Source organism: Panthera leo, chromosome D4 (genome assembly GCF_018350215.1).
Source record: "Panthera leo isolate Ple1 chromosome D4, P.leo_Ple1_pat1.1, whole genome shotgun sequence".
Taxonomy (NCBI): Eukaryota; Metazoa; Chordata; class Mammalia; order Carnivora; family Felidae; genus Panthera; species Panthera leo.
In genome coordinates, this window is record NC_056691.1 from 74,051,551 (window position 1) to 74,067,052 (window position 15,502).

The 15,502-nt window shown below is 57.6% G+C and overlaps 1 protein-coding gene across 1 annotated transcript in view; it reads left to right on the plus strand.

Annotated features, from left to right (window-relative positions):
- Positions 1 to 15,502, plus strand: part of COL27A1 (collagen type XXVII alpha 1 chain) — a 140,009-nt gene that overhangs the window by 86,103 nt on the left and 38,404 nt on the right. Inside the window, exons 25-33 of the mRNA XM_042912292.1 lie at positions 1,285 to 1,338; positions 3,178 to 3,231; positions 3,476 to 3,529; positions 7,680 to 7,733; positions 13,094 to 13,147; positions 13,663 to 13,707; positions 13,791 to 13,835; positions 14,097 to 14,150; positions 15,222 to 15,275. Of these exons, the coding sequence (XP_042768226.1) occupies positions 1,285 to 1,338; positions 3,178 to 3,231; positions 3,476 to 3,529; positions 7,680 to 7,733; positions 13,094 to 13,147; positions 13,663 to 13,707; positions 13,791 to 13,835; positions 14,097 to 14,150; positions 15,222 to 15,275 (468 nt within the window). The remainder of the gene's footprint in view (positions 1 to 1,284; positions 1,339 to 3,177; positions 3,232 to 3,475; positions 3,530 to 7,679; positions 7,734 to 13,093; positions 13,148 to 13,662; positions 13,708 to 13,790; positions 13,836 to 14,096; positions 14,151 to 15,221; positions 15,276 to 15,502) is intronic.

A 15,502-nucleotide genomic window follows, 5' to 3' on the forward strand; every position in this document is an offset into this window, starting at 1 on the left:
TCTGTAAGTGCCGCCTGTTGTTAGTAATATTGCCGTCACCTTGAAAATAGTCTGGTTTTTTTTTTAAAGTTAAGTCGTTGCAAAAGTCAAATACTTGGTTACTGTCTGTGACTTATTAGCCATGACCTCATACCTCAGCCCAGAAGGGTCTCTGAGCCCAGAGGACCAGGACCTCCGTTGTGCAGCAATGGTGCTGGGATACGGGGTGGGGGGTGGGGGCGCTGTGCCTTGCTCATGGCCACACGCTTTGGAGGCCCTGGGGTGGAGGCACAGGTACATGGGCCTTGGAGCCACACGGACCAGAGCTGAGTCCCAGGCTGCAGCCGCAAAACGTACATGGTGCGTGGCCAGACCTGAAAACGGTCTCTGAGACACAGCTCACCCTTTGGAACTGGGCACCATGTTTTCACTCTAGTTGATTGACAGGTTGGCCAGCTGATTCTCCCAGAAACTCTTGGCTGCAAACCGGAGTTCTTCCCAAGCCATTGTCCTACCTCTGAACTGCACAAGACCCCCTCCCCCCTCCCCAACTCCGCTCAAATCTTCCTTAGCAGGGAAGAGTAGGGGGTCTGGACAAGGAAGTGTCTGCTTTCCTGGGTGGCTTCTCCAGGCTGTCCAGCTTCGCTGAGCAGTGCTTGTGTGTCTACTCAGGGCCAGCGAGGCCGGCAGCCACCTAGAAGAGCCTCTGGAACACAGAGGCAAGTTATCACCCAGTGGAGTTAAAAAAAGCAAAAGGAACCGCAGCGTGAGTGTGTGTGTGCCCTTCAGAAAGGAGAGGAAGCCTTTCACAAGACAGTATAAAGGCCTCTACTTCCTACGTTTCAATCAAGACTTTTGGCGGAGGTTGTGACACTGTTTCCATCCTGGCTAGCGGGTTTGTTTCTCTCTTTGAAACAGCCCCAGAGCCCGGAAAGATGGGGACAGATTTCCCAGCACCGCTTAAGGGCCATCCCTGCCCGCCCGCCCCCCCCCCCAAACGTGACCGCCTCCCAGCCTGCTTCTGGCACAGGAAGAATGTGTGGCGCTCCCAGGGATGCTGGCAGCGGCCCCACTGCTTGGCTCCCGAATCAGAACCATCTGGTGGAGTGAGGGAAGTCAGGACAGTGCCTGGAGAGAGGCAGCTCTCCTCGGTGCCAGCCCCACGCCTGCCTGCCGCATTACCAGGCACCGGGGAGGAGCTCCGAAGAGACGGGGAGATGTGGGCCAGCTGCCTCTGAAACTCAACACATGCTTGCATTCACGTTGCTGCCTCTTTTCTCTTGCTTTCGTGAATGTTTCTTCTAGGGACTGCTGGGATTCATTGGTCTGGTCGGGGAGCCGGGGATCATGGGAGAAAAGGTGAGTTGTGTTGATGGGGGCAGCGGGGTAGAATATAGAAACAAATAGAACTTGTGGTTGAAATCTTAAAAATGATGAAGGGGCCAGTTGCCCTGAGGATTTCAGACTTGTTTCCCCTGTGGCTTCTCCTTGCTTCCCTAGCGTTCCACACCCTCAAAGAGCCATTGTCCCCTTTCCCAGCACCCCCTGGGGGCTCTGCCCTGCCCTCCCGCAGGAGCAGCTAATGCACTTGCTGTGGGCCTGCCCGCCTGCTCACTGGCACAGCATAGGGGCAGGCGACAGAAGGGAGGTAAAGAGCCATCTTTTTTAAAAAGGGCACAGTTCCTTATGCTGCCTTGTTAGTCCCCCGGCAGCTCTGTTTTACAGACCAGACAACCGAGGCTCAGACGGGGGAGGGGGGTTTGGGGGGAGGCTGACTTAATCAAGGTCACCCAGGTAGGAAGTGACAAAGCTGGGATGTGAACCAGGTTCAGTGCCCGGGGCCTCATGTTAGCTCCCAGCTCACAAGCACCCTGTGGTTTCCAGTTTCCCACCATGGGCCCTAGAGGGTACCTGCTTTCCTTTTATGGGTTTGTCTGATCCCCAAGCTGGCCTTGCGGGGTGCCCGTATTATTCCCACTGATTGGATAGAGAAACTGAGGTCCAGAGAGAGGAAGCCTCTGCCCTACCACAACCACCTTCTCCTCCTCCTCTGTTTTCTCTTCTTCCTCTTCTCTTCTTAATTGATCTTTTTATTTTGAAGTAATTATAGAGTCACAAGATGTTGCAAAAAGCAGTACAGAAGGCACCCTGTGCCCTCCCATGGTCACATCTTGCACGACCATAGTGCGATATCAAACCAACTCTGGCCTTCCCCTGTTGCTCAAACGTTCCATGTCCCTCCTCACCTACAAACCGTTGCCCGTGCCCCTCCTCCGGCCAGGTACACCCCTCCTACTCCCACCCCTCCACCCTCTCTGCCTAGATCATGGTCTGTTCTCCTTCAGCTCCCTCGGGTCAAGCAGGTCTTCCCGAGGGGAGCTTCAGGAGGCACCCCCGAGCCCAGGTGCCTCAGATCCCCTGCTGAAAGGCCTTAGCACCGAGACCTATGCCCCCACTGCACTGCCTCTGGTTTGCATCTGAGCTGGTGATTTGTGTCCGTCTCCCCACGACACTCAGGGTCTCACGGCCCATGAGCAAGGTCTGTCTGTGCTCCTCACCATTGCATCTTCTGGGGCTGGAGTGTCACGCCAGGCCCGTAGAAGACTTTCGGTAAATGTTTGCCGTCTGAGTAGATACAAAACACAGGGCCTCACAAAAACAGCCAGGATGCAAAGCCAGAGCCCCTTTCACCAGCAGCCTCTGTCTCCTCCACCCACCATCTCTGCCCAGTCTGTCTGGATGGATCAGGAGGAAGAGAGTTGCATCTCAGATGCCCCAGCATCTCATCTCTGTCCGGGCGAGGGAATGGGGAGACTGAGAGCGCCTTCCCTTACCATCTCCACCTCAGCAGGCCCAGCCCAGGGGACGCCGTGCCCAACGAGGACCACATGACATGGGCCAGCATCACAGGGGACAGTGTCATTAGCTCATCCTTGCTCAGGTCACCCTTGCCGAAGGGAAGCCCTCTGTGTGGCATGCCACAGTGGATGCCGAGGCCTCCCAGGGCTTGCCGGGTTCCTGGCTTCTGCTGAGCGAAATCCCAGCGCCCCTTCGCCTGTCACCACCCTGGGTGATGCGACTCTAGACTTCAGACAAGTCCCTACCCCCTCCTTTTTGGCCTCTGGAAGGCCTCTGCACCTGCTCCCCAGAGAGCCACCCCACAGCCATCACCTCCCTGAATTGCTGTCTCCATCACAGGGTGACCGGGGCATGATGGGACCCCCAGGCGCACCTGGCCCCAAGGGATCGATGGTAAGGAGCAAGTGTGCACGCCTTGCCCTCTCCTATCACTGTCCTGGTGACAGTTCTGCTCTCCTCTGCCTGCTTCCGCATACCTTGGGCATTCAGAAAGACCCACCCCTTCCCCTTCCAAGAGGCCACCCTCATGGCCCTGGGCTGGGGCTGGGGCTGGGGCTGGGGCTGGGCTGCCGGGGGCGGAAGGAGGAAGGGCCCCCTGCTTCATCTGATTCCTTCTCTCCCATCTCTTTCTTGGCAGGGTCATCCTGGAACTCCCGGTGCAGTTGGGACCCCTGGAGAGCCCGGACCCCGGGTAAGCAAAGCCCTCACGTTCCCTGAGTTCAAACCCACTGCCGAGTAATGGTGAGGAGTCCAGACAAAACCAGAGTCGGACGAAACCCGGGTTTGAGTCCCAGCTCCATATTACCAGGGAAGATCATTAAACTTCTCAGAACCTAAATTTTGCTCATCTGAAACACAGAGAAAATAATCGTGGTCATGATAGTGTCATCACATGAGTTAAATGAAACCGGGCAGCTAATGTTCATTATGTAGTGATGTTCCTTGCACGGGGTATCTTTGTCATTAATGCCATCATCGCTTTGTTCATTCACTCCAGAAATACCCTGTCACGTGTGCCTGAAGCCGCTCCAGGAGCGGGGGACAGCAGCCGTGAACAAGGCAGAAAACTGCTGCTGCCCATTAGGAGATTATATTCTGGCATTTGAGAGAGAGAACCCTATAAATAAGGGACACCTGCTATGGAGAAAGTAGGGGAGAAGATGAGAAATGCTGGGGACACATTGGATGAGGGTTAGAGCATGGAGGTGAGGACACGGGGAGCCTGGGCTTGTGATGATTGAGGGCCAGGGGTATTCCTGAGGACCCCGAGGCAGGGAGGAGTGGGAGAGGCAGGGTAGTCAGAGTAGGGGACCCCATCTGCTCTCCTGAAGGTGATGTTGGGGGTGGGGAGGGGTGGCTCTCATTCCGAGCCCTCAGAGTGTCTGTTCCCTCTGTCTCTGCTGACGGAGGCTGGAGGCTGGGAGGGGCTCTCACTTCAGCCAAGGCTCAGGCTCAGAGCTGGGAGCCCACTCTGGGGAGGTGGAGGGGTGGGCTCAGGCAGGTAGAAAGGGTATGGGGGATGACGGGGACCAGCGCAGGCAAGATCCTGGGACAGGGCCAGGGGACGATGAGTTCAGGCTGCCCAGGTCCCTCCAAAGGCCAGGCTGAGGGACTCCCTGGAGTCTGATGAGGGAGGAAATGGGAGCCTTTGATGGCCTGAATCCGAGGGAAGCATGCACACACCAGTTCTCTGTGCCAATTAGGGAGGCAAAGCCAGCTTGGTTCCCAGACTCTTCTGTGCACCTACTCTGTGCTGGGCCTTTGCTCAACCCTGAAGGTGCAGGACTGGTATGAAACACATGTGCTTCTAAGATCCTGTCTAGTGGGGGTGCCAAGTAGAAATAGCCTCCCGCTCATTAACAGACCTTTACTGAGCACCTACTGTGTGCCAGGTGGCAGGGGGGTGCTGAGGAGGGATATGGAGGCACTACCCCGGGAACGAGAAGCCAGCACACAAATAACCATAATCCCAAGACTGAGGTGCCACGCAGCGGGTGGCTCTGTGTGCCCCCTACAATCCTTTTCGTGAGATGGAAAACTCATAGTGCAGAGGTGGGATGAGAGCCAGCACTCTGGGCTCCTGATGGCATATCTTATCTGGGCTCCTGATGGGGAGGAGGCAAAACCACTTCTGGCCTGGGGCTGGAGGGGCTGGTTGGTGGCTGAGGATCCCAACTTGCAGTCTGAGGGTCCTAGCCCACCCAGCCAGAAGGCTGCTGTCCCATCTCTCTCCCCAGTGTTCACGGGACCCAGGTACGAGGGTCCCCAGTGTTCACGGGACCCAGGTACGAGGGTCTAGCAGATGCTCCTAGAGACACAGTGACTGGGGACCATCAGTGTGGGAGGTGCCCAGGCTAGGGTCCATCAGCAAGTTAGAGCTCCTCTGCCCTTAGACCTCAGCCTCTCTGGGCCTCATGCTCCCTATCTGTCCAGTGGGAGGAGGAGCCTGGAGGGAGCCAGGCTCCCTATCTGTCCAGTGGAGGAGAGTTGCTGAGGCAACATGGAAGGCCAGTGGGAGGTGGGAAAACAGGGGATGTCCCAGCCAGCGTACGGAGGGAAGGTGCTGGCCTCTGAATCCTCTACCTCCGTGGCTCCGCAGACCTCCTCCCCACTCTGTGTCCTCAGTGCTTCTAACTGTACTGGGGGGCGGGGGTGGCTCAGACTGAGTGAAATCAGTCACATGCTGCTTTCAGACCCCAAGGTTGCCATTGATTCGCCATTGCTGCATATGGGGCTGGGTCACCTGGATCTCTTGGGGTCCTTCCCGGCCAGCCAGCTGCCCTAGTGCTGTTGGGAAGCGGCATAGCACCGAGGTCCAGAAATCTGACTTCAGAATCAGACACATGTGAGTCAAATCCTGGCCACTTTCTAGCTGTGTGATTGTTGGCAATAGTCACATCTTCTCTGCGCCTCAGTTTCCCCATCCGTAAGCCAACATCGTACTACCTTCATGATGAGATTGTTATGAGGAATAAGTGGTAACAGTGCATGCTGTAATGCTCAGCAAATGATCTGCATATACTAAGTGCATGATGACTGGTAGTAATAAGAATTACTGACTATTTATTAGATACGGTGATTACCACGATTATTAGTAAGACTTACTGTTAAGGTGACATTGCTGATGATACCGTTCACATCTGATGAGTATTTCCCCACTTTTCCAATCACATTAATACCCATGTCCTCCTACGGCCCATCGAGGTCAGCCCAGATCAGGACCTTCATTATGTGGGGGACTGGGGACAGGTTCCAGAGCCTCGAGTTACTGCCCCCGCCCCCCCCCGACCGAGAGAGCCGCTAGCTACCCTTTGCTGGGACTTTCCATGTCGTTTTGTCTTCCCAGCAACTCCGGGAGCTAGGGATTCTTATTATCCCCATTTATAGATGATGAAACAGGCCCAAAAGGTGGAAATCACTTGCCAAGGTCACAGGATTAGGAAGTGGCAGGGCTGGGATTTGAACCTGGCTCTCTGGTGGAGCAGTCTGCTCCTTTAAGTCCTCTATTCTACTGCCTCAGAGTCAAGACTTGGCTCCTGAAATTTCCCAGTGACGCATTGCATGCCTGCTGCGGTCCAAGATCCTGCTGTAAAATGGCTCGTCCTCACCCAATCTTCCCATCTCCTGCCATCCCGGAGTCAGATCTGCTTTCTTATTGGGCCAAGCCTGGGTCCTCACCCCGCTTGCTCTGCTGACAAGGGGCAAGTTGGGACCCAGCCCCTCACATCAGCCCTTCGGCAGCAGCTGATGGAGGGTCTGTACCCCTCAAGGCCGTGGGGAGGGACGAACGGGAACAGCAACTTTTTCCTGAGGCCCCAAATGGAGCTGGGCCTCTCCCTGGTATTTGCAGGGGGCTGAAGCTGCCTCTTCCTTGTAGAAGGAGCACGCCCCGTCTGAGGCTCGCTGCTGAGCTGGGAGGCTCGTGGAGGGGTCCGGCTGGCCTGCTGTGCGTGAAGGCGCTGCTTGGTGTGTGCAGCCCGGGCCGGAACCCGGGGGAGAAATGAGGCAATGAGGCAGCCTCCTCCTCCTCCTCCTTCCTGCTTCCTCCCCACCCTCTGTCCTCGCCTGTTGTTAGGTTGTTGGTGGGTCCTTCAGCAGGTCCCCACGTTCCTGTCATGGGTCTGCGCTGTGCCAGGTGCTGGAGAACAAAGGCAACCCTGTGTTTTCCTTCCCTCCCTCCCTGTCTCTCCCTTGCGTCTCTTGTCATTCCTGCATCAAACCAGATAACCGGGCGGCTTCCCTGGGCCAGGCTCTGTTCCCTTCTCCCTGCCTCCCCCTCCCTCACCCCAGGGCTACGGTCTGGTTCTTCCCCCATCCTTACCCCAGGGCTCTTTCTGCCCTGGTCAAAGCTTGCAGCTGATAGTCGGGGTCAGGGCGGGGGACAGATCACGGGGCTGCCATAGTCTCCTTGCTGATGGAGAGACAAAAGGGGGAATGGGCATTTGAGGAGAACCTTGGTCAGGCATGGCATGGTAGCTTCTGGTTGTCGATTTTGAGATACAGGAGAAAATGGCTCATCCATCCAGGGAGGCTTCTTCTTACTCCTGGACTCCCAGGAAAGGTTAAGCACCCCCCTCCCCCCCACCCCACCGCATCAAGCCTAGGGCATTGACTCATGCTCAGGGTTACGGCTTGGCTTGTGGGCCACTTCTCCCAGTGGGACAGCTTTTCCCACTGGGCTGCGTCCTTCTGTGCAGAGGCACTGGGCCTGCCCAGGGGCCGCTCCCAAGCACTGCCTGTCTGAAGGCTGCGGCCAGGCTTCACCCCTATGCTCCTAGCCTTCCCTCTTGCCCCCTTGCTACCGGAAAGGGGCTTCTCCAAACTCTTTCTCCTCCCCACAGGGTCCTCCAGGATCTCGAGGTCAACCAGGCATGAGGGGAGCAAAGGGACGCCGGGTAAGCAGGGCCCAGTCCCCGGGGGGCTGATGCTGACAGGGGCCACCTGACAGAGAGGCTCCCTCCTGGTTCTTGCCCCCTGCCCAGCCCTGAGATTGGTGGTTTCCAGGCATCACACGGGGTTCCAGGCTCATCCTGGGCCTAAGTGTTGGCCTGGGACCCCCTTTCCAGCCATCTCTTCCAGCCCATTTCTGAGCTCCAGGCCTCACCATCCAGTGGGTACAGACCAGCTCTGTGGTACCTGTGTTTGTCCATCCATTCATTTAGTTGGTCATTCAACCGCCATTTATTTAGCACCGACTCTGTGCTGGCCACTGTTGAAGGCTCTGTAGACACTACAAAGAATGGGACAGGCATGACCCCTGCCTGCTCTCGTGTGGCTCAATCCAGTAGGTCAAAGAGATTGTATAGGGTCATTGGCACATAGCGTAGGGTCATTGGCACATTGATGGTGATGATGCACAGGCAGCTTGGGAGCCTGGAAAGGGTTTCAGAGAAGGCTTCGGGAGAGGAAGACAGCTGAGCTGATGCCAGGTTCTGGGCAACGGACTGCCCTAAGGTGAGAGAAGGTGTGGCATGCTTCGGGGTCTCCAGTGGTTCAGCAGAGGGGCAGGCGAGAGGGATGAGGTGAAGAATTAGCAGGTGCCAAGCCTGCGAACAGCACAACGAAGCCTGTGGGCTGCTTTCCAAGGGCAGTGGGGAGCCACAGGGGATTTTAAGCAAGGGCTGGCCTGAGCACAGTGGCCCGAGGTAAAGTACTTACTGTGTGTCAGGTACTGTCTGTCACATGTTTCACTCATTTAGTCTTCAACACTACTCTATAAAGAAGGTGCTATTCTTATTTCTGTTTTATAGACGAGGAAACTGAGGCACAGAGGGGTTAAGTCGCTCGTCTCAGGTTGCACAGTTAGAAAGTGGCAGAGCTGGGATGGGGACCCAGGGAACCTGGCTCTTTGGCATACTGAACGTAGTCTCATTTTCAGTCATGCAGGGAGGGCTGATGCAGTGGTTTTCTGCCCCCAACTGGTGTCCGGGTGCTGGGCCAGGCAGCCTTGTAGGAGGGAAACGCCAAGGCACAGGTAGAGCCGGCAGCCGAGGCCTGATATCCAAGCTCCATACGGGGGATCTGTGATCAGTCTCCTCTTGGCTGAATTTCAAGTGGTTTTAAATTTTCCCCCAAAACAGATGGCCTGAACAGTCAGCCAGGGAGAGGGGGGATTAAGAGGCATTCCTCTGGCCCAGCAGGGCCCCTCCCAGTGCCATGTCCTGGGTCTCTGCAAGCAGACCCAGGCCTGCTGGCAGCCAGTTCCACCTTGACCCTGAGCATGTCACCCCCTGCCCCAGAAAGCCAGATTAGCTGGAGGGTTCAAGGTCCTCAACTCACAGCTTCCCCCCGCTGGCTTTACCTCCCCTTCCCAGCAGTGGCTTGAAGAATGTATCTCCTGCTTGAGGAAACCCAGGCTCCAAACCACATCAAAAGTCTCCAGGGCTGGGAGGGAAGCATCGGGAACATGAGCTCCTCCCCCCTGCTGGGTTTGGCAGGAATGCAAAACCTGTGGGAACAGCCCCTTGAGTCCCTGGCCTCATGGTCCACCATTGGCCACTTCACAGAGGGGTAACTGAAGGATGGGGGGGGGGGGATCCTAGAGAGACGCATACTGTGCCTGCAGAAGAGCTCAATTCTGGACAGGCCTCCACGAAGCCACTGGCCTGCCGAGTGACCTTAGCAAGACCTGGCCACCCTCCGAGCCTCGGTTTCCCCATATGTGCCATGGGGAACGTAGAAGGCCCTGCCTGCATCTCTGCCCATGTGCAGGAGGGGACAAGATGGGCCCTCAGGCCCTTGGCTCTTGGTAGAACTGCTGACAGGGTCTGGGTCCATAGGCCTCGGGGGCTCAGGGTCAGATAGGGGCAAGTCCCAGCCTTCCCAGTTACCAGTTCTGGAAACTCAGGCCTTGGTGGGTGACATGAGGAGGAAGTTGTAAGGACCCAGAGTATGAACGCACATCAGCTGGATGCCCATTTTTCCCACGGCCGCCAGTCACTCTTTATCAGTGTGGGAGTGAACTCCCCGTCACAGGGGGATGTGGAGGTCAGGGTCTGCTCTGGGACAGGGTGCTGGAAAAGACGATGTCTAAAATCCCTGTTCGTTACCTGGGGGATTCCACAGTCTCCCTCCACCACCCACTTTGAGGGAGTCGTGAGGATTCTGAGGTTCACGTGCCTGACATTAGATTCTGCTCCCATGAATGGGGCTTAGAGCTCCTCGAATCTTGGCTCTCCCTCTTTGACCCTGGGCAACTGAGTCCTCTCTGGGCCTCTAGCTTTCCTCTGCAAAATGGGTGAACAAAACAGAACTAACCTCTCCAGAGGGCCCTGGGATTAAATCCCTTTGCAGGCGCCTTGTGTGTGGTGAGCACCGGATAGGGCAGCGGTGCGGGAGGCGCTGGGCGCCTGTTCGTTCCCTCCTGGCTGTCCATCCCTTTGTCACAAAAGCTGCAATTGGCCAGATTTTCTGTCCCGGACTGCCCGAAGGGCAGCCCCGGCTCTGACTGCAAGCTTCCTCCTGGGGAGTGGCTACAAGAGGACAGACATGTGGTTCTGATGGAAAACCCAGGCCTGCCTCCAGCAGCGCTGGCTGGCCTGTGTTCACTTGGAGAAGGAGCGAGCAGGACTGGGGGGCCCTCAGGACACAGGACGAGCTACAGCGTGGCCCAGAGCAAGAGCTAGAGTGTGCGCCCATCCTGCTCTTCTCCCTGCCCTAGGGGGCCGGGGTGGGGGGAGGGTGGCTGGGCCCCCTCCTCCCTCCAAGCAGCACCAGCTTCTCCCCGAGCTCCCTGGGGGCTCCCAAGGCATCGCCACCTCCCAGCTAACAGGGAATTTAGACATTGTCTTCTCCAGCATCCTGCTCAGGACTTCAAGGCTCCTTGCAGGCCCTGACCTGCACACCCCCATATGGGGAGCGCACTCCCACACTGAGAAGCAATGACAGGGAGTGGTGGAAAGAAATGGGCATCTGGCGGAGTTAGGTTCAGAGTCTGGCTTCTCCGCTTACCAGCAGCGTGACCATAGGCCGTTTCCTCACTGCAAAACGAGGATGAGAGCTGTGAGTATCCTCACCACCACCACTGTTTCACTACCATTATTACAGCTCTCAAAACCGTTCTCTCCGAAAGGCCTTGATTCCAAGGACAAATAGGGTGCTGTGTGATTCAGACCAAGCCATCAACACCTCTGGGCCTCCACTGCACTCCCAGAGCTGTCTCTTTCCAGGGAGGTCTGTGCCTCGGCTAGAGACAGAGGCCAGGGGCCAGAAGCCAGCCCTCAGGAGGGCCCTGATGCCCACCCAGCAGCTGAGCCTCTGTCCCAGCTCCTGTGGCTCGGGATGTCCCCCCTTCAATGTGTCTCTATCTCCACCGGGCCCCTGTTCATGAATCAGGGGCAGAAAGCCTGACACACGGCCTGACAAGGTCCATCTGAGACAGAGGCCCAGGGAGGGGAAGGGGCTTACCCAGGGCCACACAGCAGTCCAGCAACAGAACCAGAACCAGCACCCGCAGCCTCTAATGTGCAGTACTGGGTCTCTGAAAGCTCTCAGCTGGCTCTCGTAGCGCGCTTGGAGCTGCCTGCTCTGAGAAAGGGACTGAGGCCAGATCTGCCAAGCCACTCCTCTGTGTCCCTGTCCTCGGGGAACCTGCCACCTCCTCTGGCAGATCTGGCTGTTCCTGAGCACTTATGAGAGGGCGGGGGGTGGGGGGGTGGCGGTTATCTCCCACCTTAAAGGAGAGATTCTCAGCCTCATTTCTGAGACAAGATAACTGAGGCTCGGCGTCGTCCCCTGTCCTGGGTTTATTCAGTTTGTGAGGCACTATTTATGTTTTTTTAATGTTTAATTTTGAGAGAGAGGCAGAGTACGAACAGGGGAGGGCCAGAGTGAGAGAAGGAGGTGCCGAATCTGAAGCAGGCTGCAGGCGCCGAGCTGTCAGCACAGAGCCTGACGTGGGGCTCGAACCCACAAACTGTGAGATCATGACCTGAGCTGAAGTCGGACGCTTAACTGACTGAGCCCCCCAGGCGCCCCCATGAGGCTCTATTTAAGGCCGTTGGTGTGGAGATGATGCATTGGAAGCCCCAGGTAGCTGATAAGAGGAATTGTTGCTTTCTTTGGCTCAATTGTTAATTGAACATTTCTGGGGTGCCTGACGGGCTCAGTCAGTAGAGCACACAACTCTTGATCTCGGGGTTGTGAGTTTGAGCCCCATGTCGGGCGTAGAGATTACTTAAAAATAAAATGTTTAAAAAAACAAAACGAAATTTCCTTGTTCAATTTTTAAATGCTTTCTTCCTGTCCTATTTTCAATCCCTCATCCCCCCCCCCCTCCAGCCAGACACGTTCCCTCACCTCCTTTTGTGGCTGGCCCCCCGCACTCCCGGTCCGGGGTGGGCCAGCCTCCTGCACAGGACCCTCTTTGTCTCCCCAGCATGACCTCTCTGATCCTCTGCAGGACAAACACCGCACTGTTCTCTATGGGGGCCTTTTCTAGATCCCATCTGTGTCTCTGTGGGAGTTCCTGTAAGGGGGTCACATGGGCCAGTAGGTAGAACCCTGGAGATACACCTGCTGATGGGCTAAGGGACCTGAGACAAATCACTGCCCTTGACTGGGCCTCAGTATTCGCATCTGTGCAGTGGGGGCAGGGAGCACATTCCACCCGCCCCAGGCGGTTTCCTAGCTTTCGAAGGAATAAGATTCCTGTCTGGGGCTCCAGGGAACAGCGGCCTGACCCCTGCCCCGCTCCTGCCCCCTCCACATGTCGGCTCTTCCTCCGTAAGCAGGGCCGTATTGACTTGCACGTCGGGCTGGAGGAGGCTGCTGCAGACACCCAGCCTCATGCAGACTCAGACCCTCCCTGAGGGTTCGGTTTGCCCCCAAGGATTGCGGACCACACACCTGCTTCTGCCTCATGTGTGCTCTGGGAAGTGCATGCAACAGCCGAACCTGAAGGCCCAACTGGAGGGACTGGGCCACGCGTGGCTCGGCTCTGCCCTCAGCCTCCACAACTATGAAATGCGTTGGCTGGCTGACCTCCGAGGTCTCTTTAAACAGGGTCATTTGTGCAGCACCGGCTCTATTCCAGAATGATGGGGCCTCTAGCGGAGTCCCTCCAGGTGGAGCCATCTCGGCACACCGCACCCGGGTGGCCAGCCTCAGGCTCCGGATGTGCGGGCAGTGGGAGGAGAAGGGAGCCCCAGGCTGGTGCCGGGAAAGGCCCAAGTCTCTGGGCAGCCCTGCCCTCCTGGTTCCCGGCCCGAGGGAGACCCCTGCTGTCCACCATGCTAGTCCTTTTTTCCTATTCCAGGGCCCCCGAGGACCAGATGGACCAGCCGGGGAGCAGGGGTCCAGGGGCCTCAAGGTACCAACCCCGTGGCCTGCCCTTGCTCATGCCTCCCACGCTGGGTCAGGAATTCCGGAACCAAGGCTCACAGCTTCCTTGGCATGAGGCCGCTGTGGGCAGCAGGGAGTCCGAGAGAAGCTAAGAGCTCACGGCTGCTCCTCCTGGCCCTGGAGTCTGAGCAGGGGGGCGACGGAGAGACAGCAGTGAACGAGAGGGAGCCAGGGGATTGAGGGAGTGAGGAGGAATGCAGGTACCTTCTGATGCCTTCCCCGGGGGCCCCTGGCCCCCTCTAGGGCCCCCAAGAGTCGAGATTGCTTCTACTCCCAGCAGGAGCAAAGGCTCCCTGGTTCTCCAGAGCAGCTGGTGACTATGGCGAGCCACTCCCCTTACCGGGCCTCAGTTTCCCACCTGCATGGTGGAGAGAGGGGTGGATGATTACACCGGTTCCTTCCATCTGCCATGGGGTGTGGGTCCTGTGTCCGTGAGGGGTACTCCCCAGCACCCTGTCCCACCTTCACACGCTGTTTCGGCAGGGCCCTTCAGGACCTCAGGGCAGACCGGGCCAGCCTGGGCAACAGGTACGTCAGGCCAAGGCCGCCAGCCCCCTCCCCGCTCCCTGCTTTGTGATCTGTGCCTCTAATGACCCCAAATGCGTTTCCAGGGTGCGGCCGGTGAGCGAGGGCACTCGGGAGTGCGAGGCTTCCCGGTAAGTGACACTAGTTCTGGAAATTCCGTGGGGCTTTGCCGGGAGATTATAGCCACGTCAGCCGAATTCCCATCCTGCTGTGGAAACCCCACAGGCTCTAGCTGCCCACTCTCTCTACACGGACGACCCTCCAGCCTGCCTCTTTCCCCTGAGACTCAGTGTCCCCATCTGTCACTTGGTGGAGGGTAGGGGTCGGACCATCACACGTGGTGAAGGCTTACAGCCGCGAAGGGACTAAGTCACCTCTGTCCCTCTCTGCAGGGCATCCCAGGTCCCTCAGGCCCTCCGGGCACCAAGGGCCTCCCAGGAGAACCGGTAAGTGCCCTCTTGCCCCCCTCTTTTGCCTCTTTGCCCCCCGGCAGGCTGGTCTCAGATGGGCCACCTCTGGGAGTGTGGGATGTGGTCGTATAAGAAGGAGGCTGGAGGGAGACAGTACCAGGGCCCTGCTTCCCTGATGGGACAGGCCTCGGAGGGTAGAGAGAGTGAGCGCTGGCCAGGGAGCTCAGGAGCTCTGGGCTTGAGTCTAAGCACTCTTGTCCTCCAGCCTAGTTTTCTTGCAAGTGAAATGGGAATAAATTGTCCTTACCTTGCCATCCTGTTGTGAAAATGAACCGGTAACGTGTGCAGAGTGCTCAGCACAGACTAAAGCTGAGGAAACAGAGTACTTGAGGTCACCAAGTGGGGAAGGATAGAACTGTAGGGTCTGGACATCGGACATCGGGGAGAAGGGGGTCACAGGGGCCGGTCGCTTCAAGCCGTGGGGAGAGCTTGCTCTTTCTCCCAAGGGCCACAGGAGACAGTGAGTGATTTGAAACCGAGGTGACCCTTTAGGAGGTCTTCCTGGAAGGATGGGTTTGGAGAACAGCCCAAGTGTCAGGGTGCCCCACGAGGAGGCAGTGGAATTGTACTGCTGGGGAGGGACAGGAGAGGATGGTCTCGAGAGGCGCAGGAGGAGGGTTCCCTGCCTGGGGCAGGGGGAGCACAGGAGGCTTCTGCCCCCCCAGAGCCATGCTACAGTCCCACATCTTGAGGCCCAAGAGACGCCATTTTGAACACTGAATTGAGCAGGAGCGGGGTGGGGGTTTCTAGAGGTGGGGCCCAGGTGGGAGGTGTCCAGTCAGAAGGAATGGAGTGAGCAAGTCTGCTTGGAGAGCTGGAAGGTTTCTGAGTAGGGGAGGGCCCTCTGAATTTGAGGGGGAGGAACAGGAGAGAGTGCAGGTGATGGAGGGGTGGCAGGAGACCAATGGGGAGGGGGGAGCTGCAGACACAGGCTATGGGGGACGTGGGCCGCAGAGTCCCAGATTCTATGGATCCTCTCCCTCATCCGCCCCTCCAGAGGGCCCAGGCTGCCGTCTCAAAACTGTTGTGTGTCTGTCTGTCTTCCAGGGCCCTCAGGGACCCCAGGGACCACTTGGCCCTCCTGGAGAGATGGGACCTCAGGTGAGTGCTCAGGGCCCCTTGTTTGTCCCAGGACGTTGCTGGGGAGACATCAGCCCCTCGAACCCCTCCTCCTCAGGGGGTCCCCGGCCTGGCCTGGGAGGCAGATGGTCATGTCCTGTGTCCCACAGAAAGTGAAGGTTAGACACCCTGGCAGGAAGGGCAGATCCGCCTTAGGCATAAGGGGAGGGTCTGGGCTCCCTGTCCCAGGGACTGCTGTGTGCCTGGCC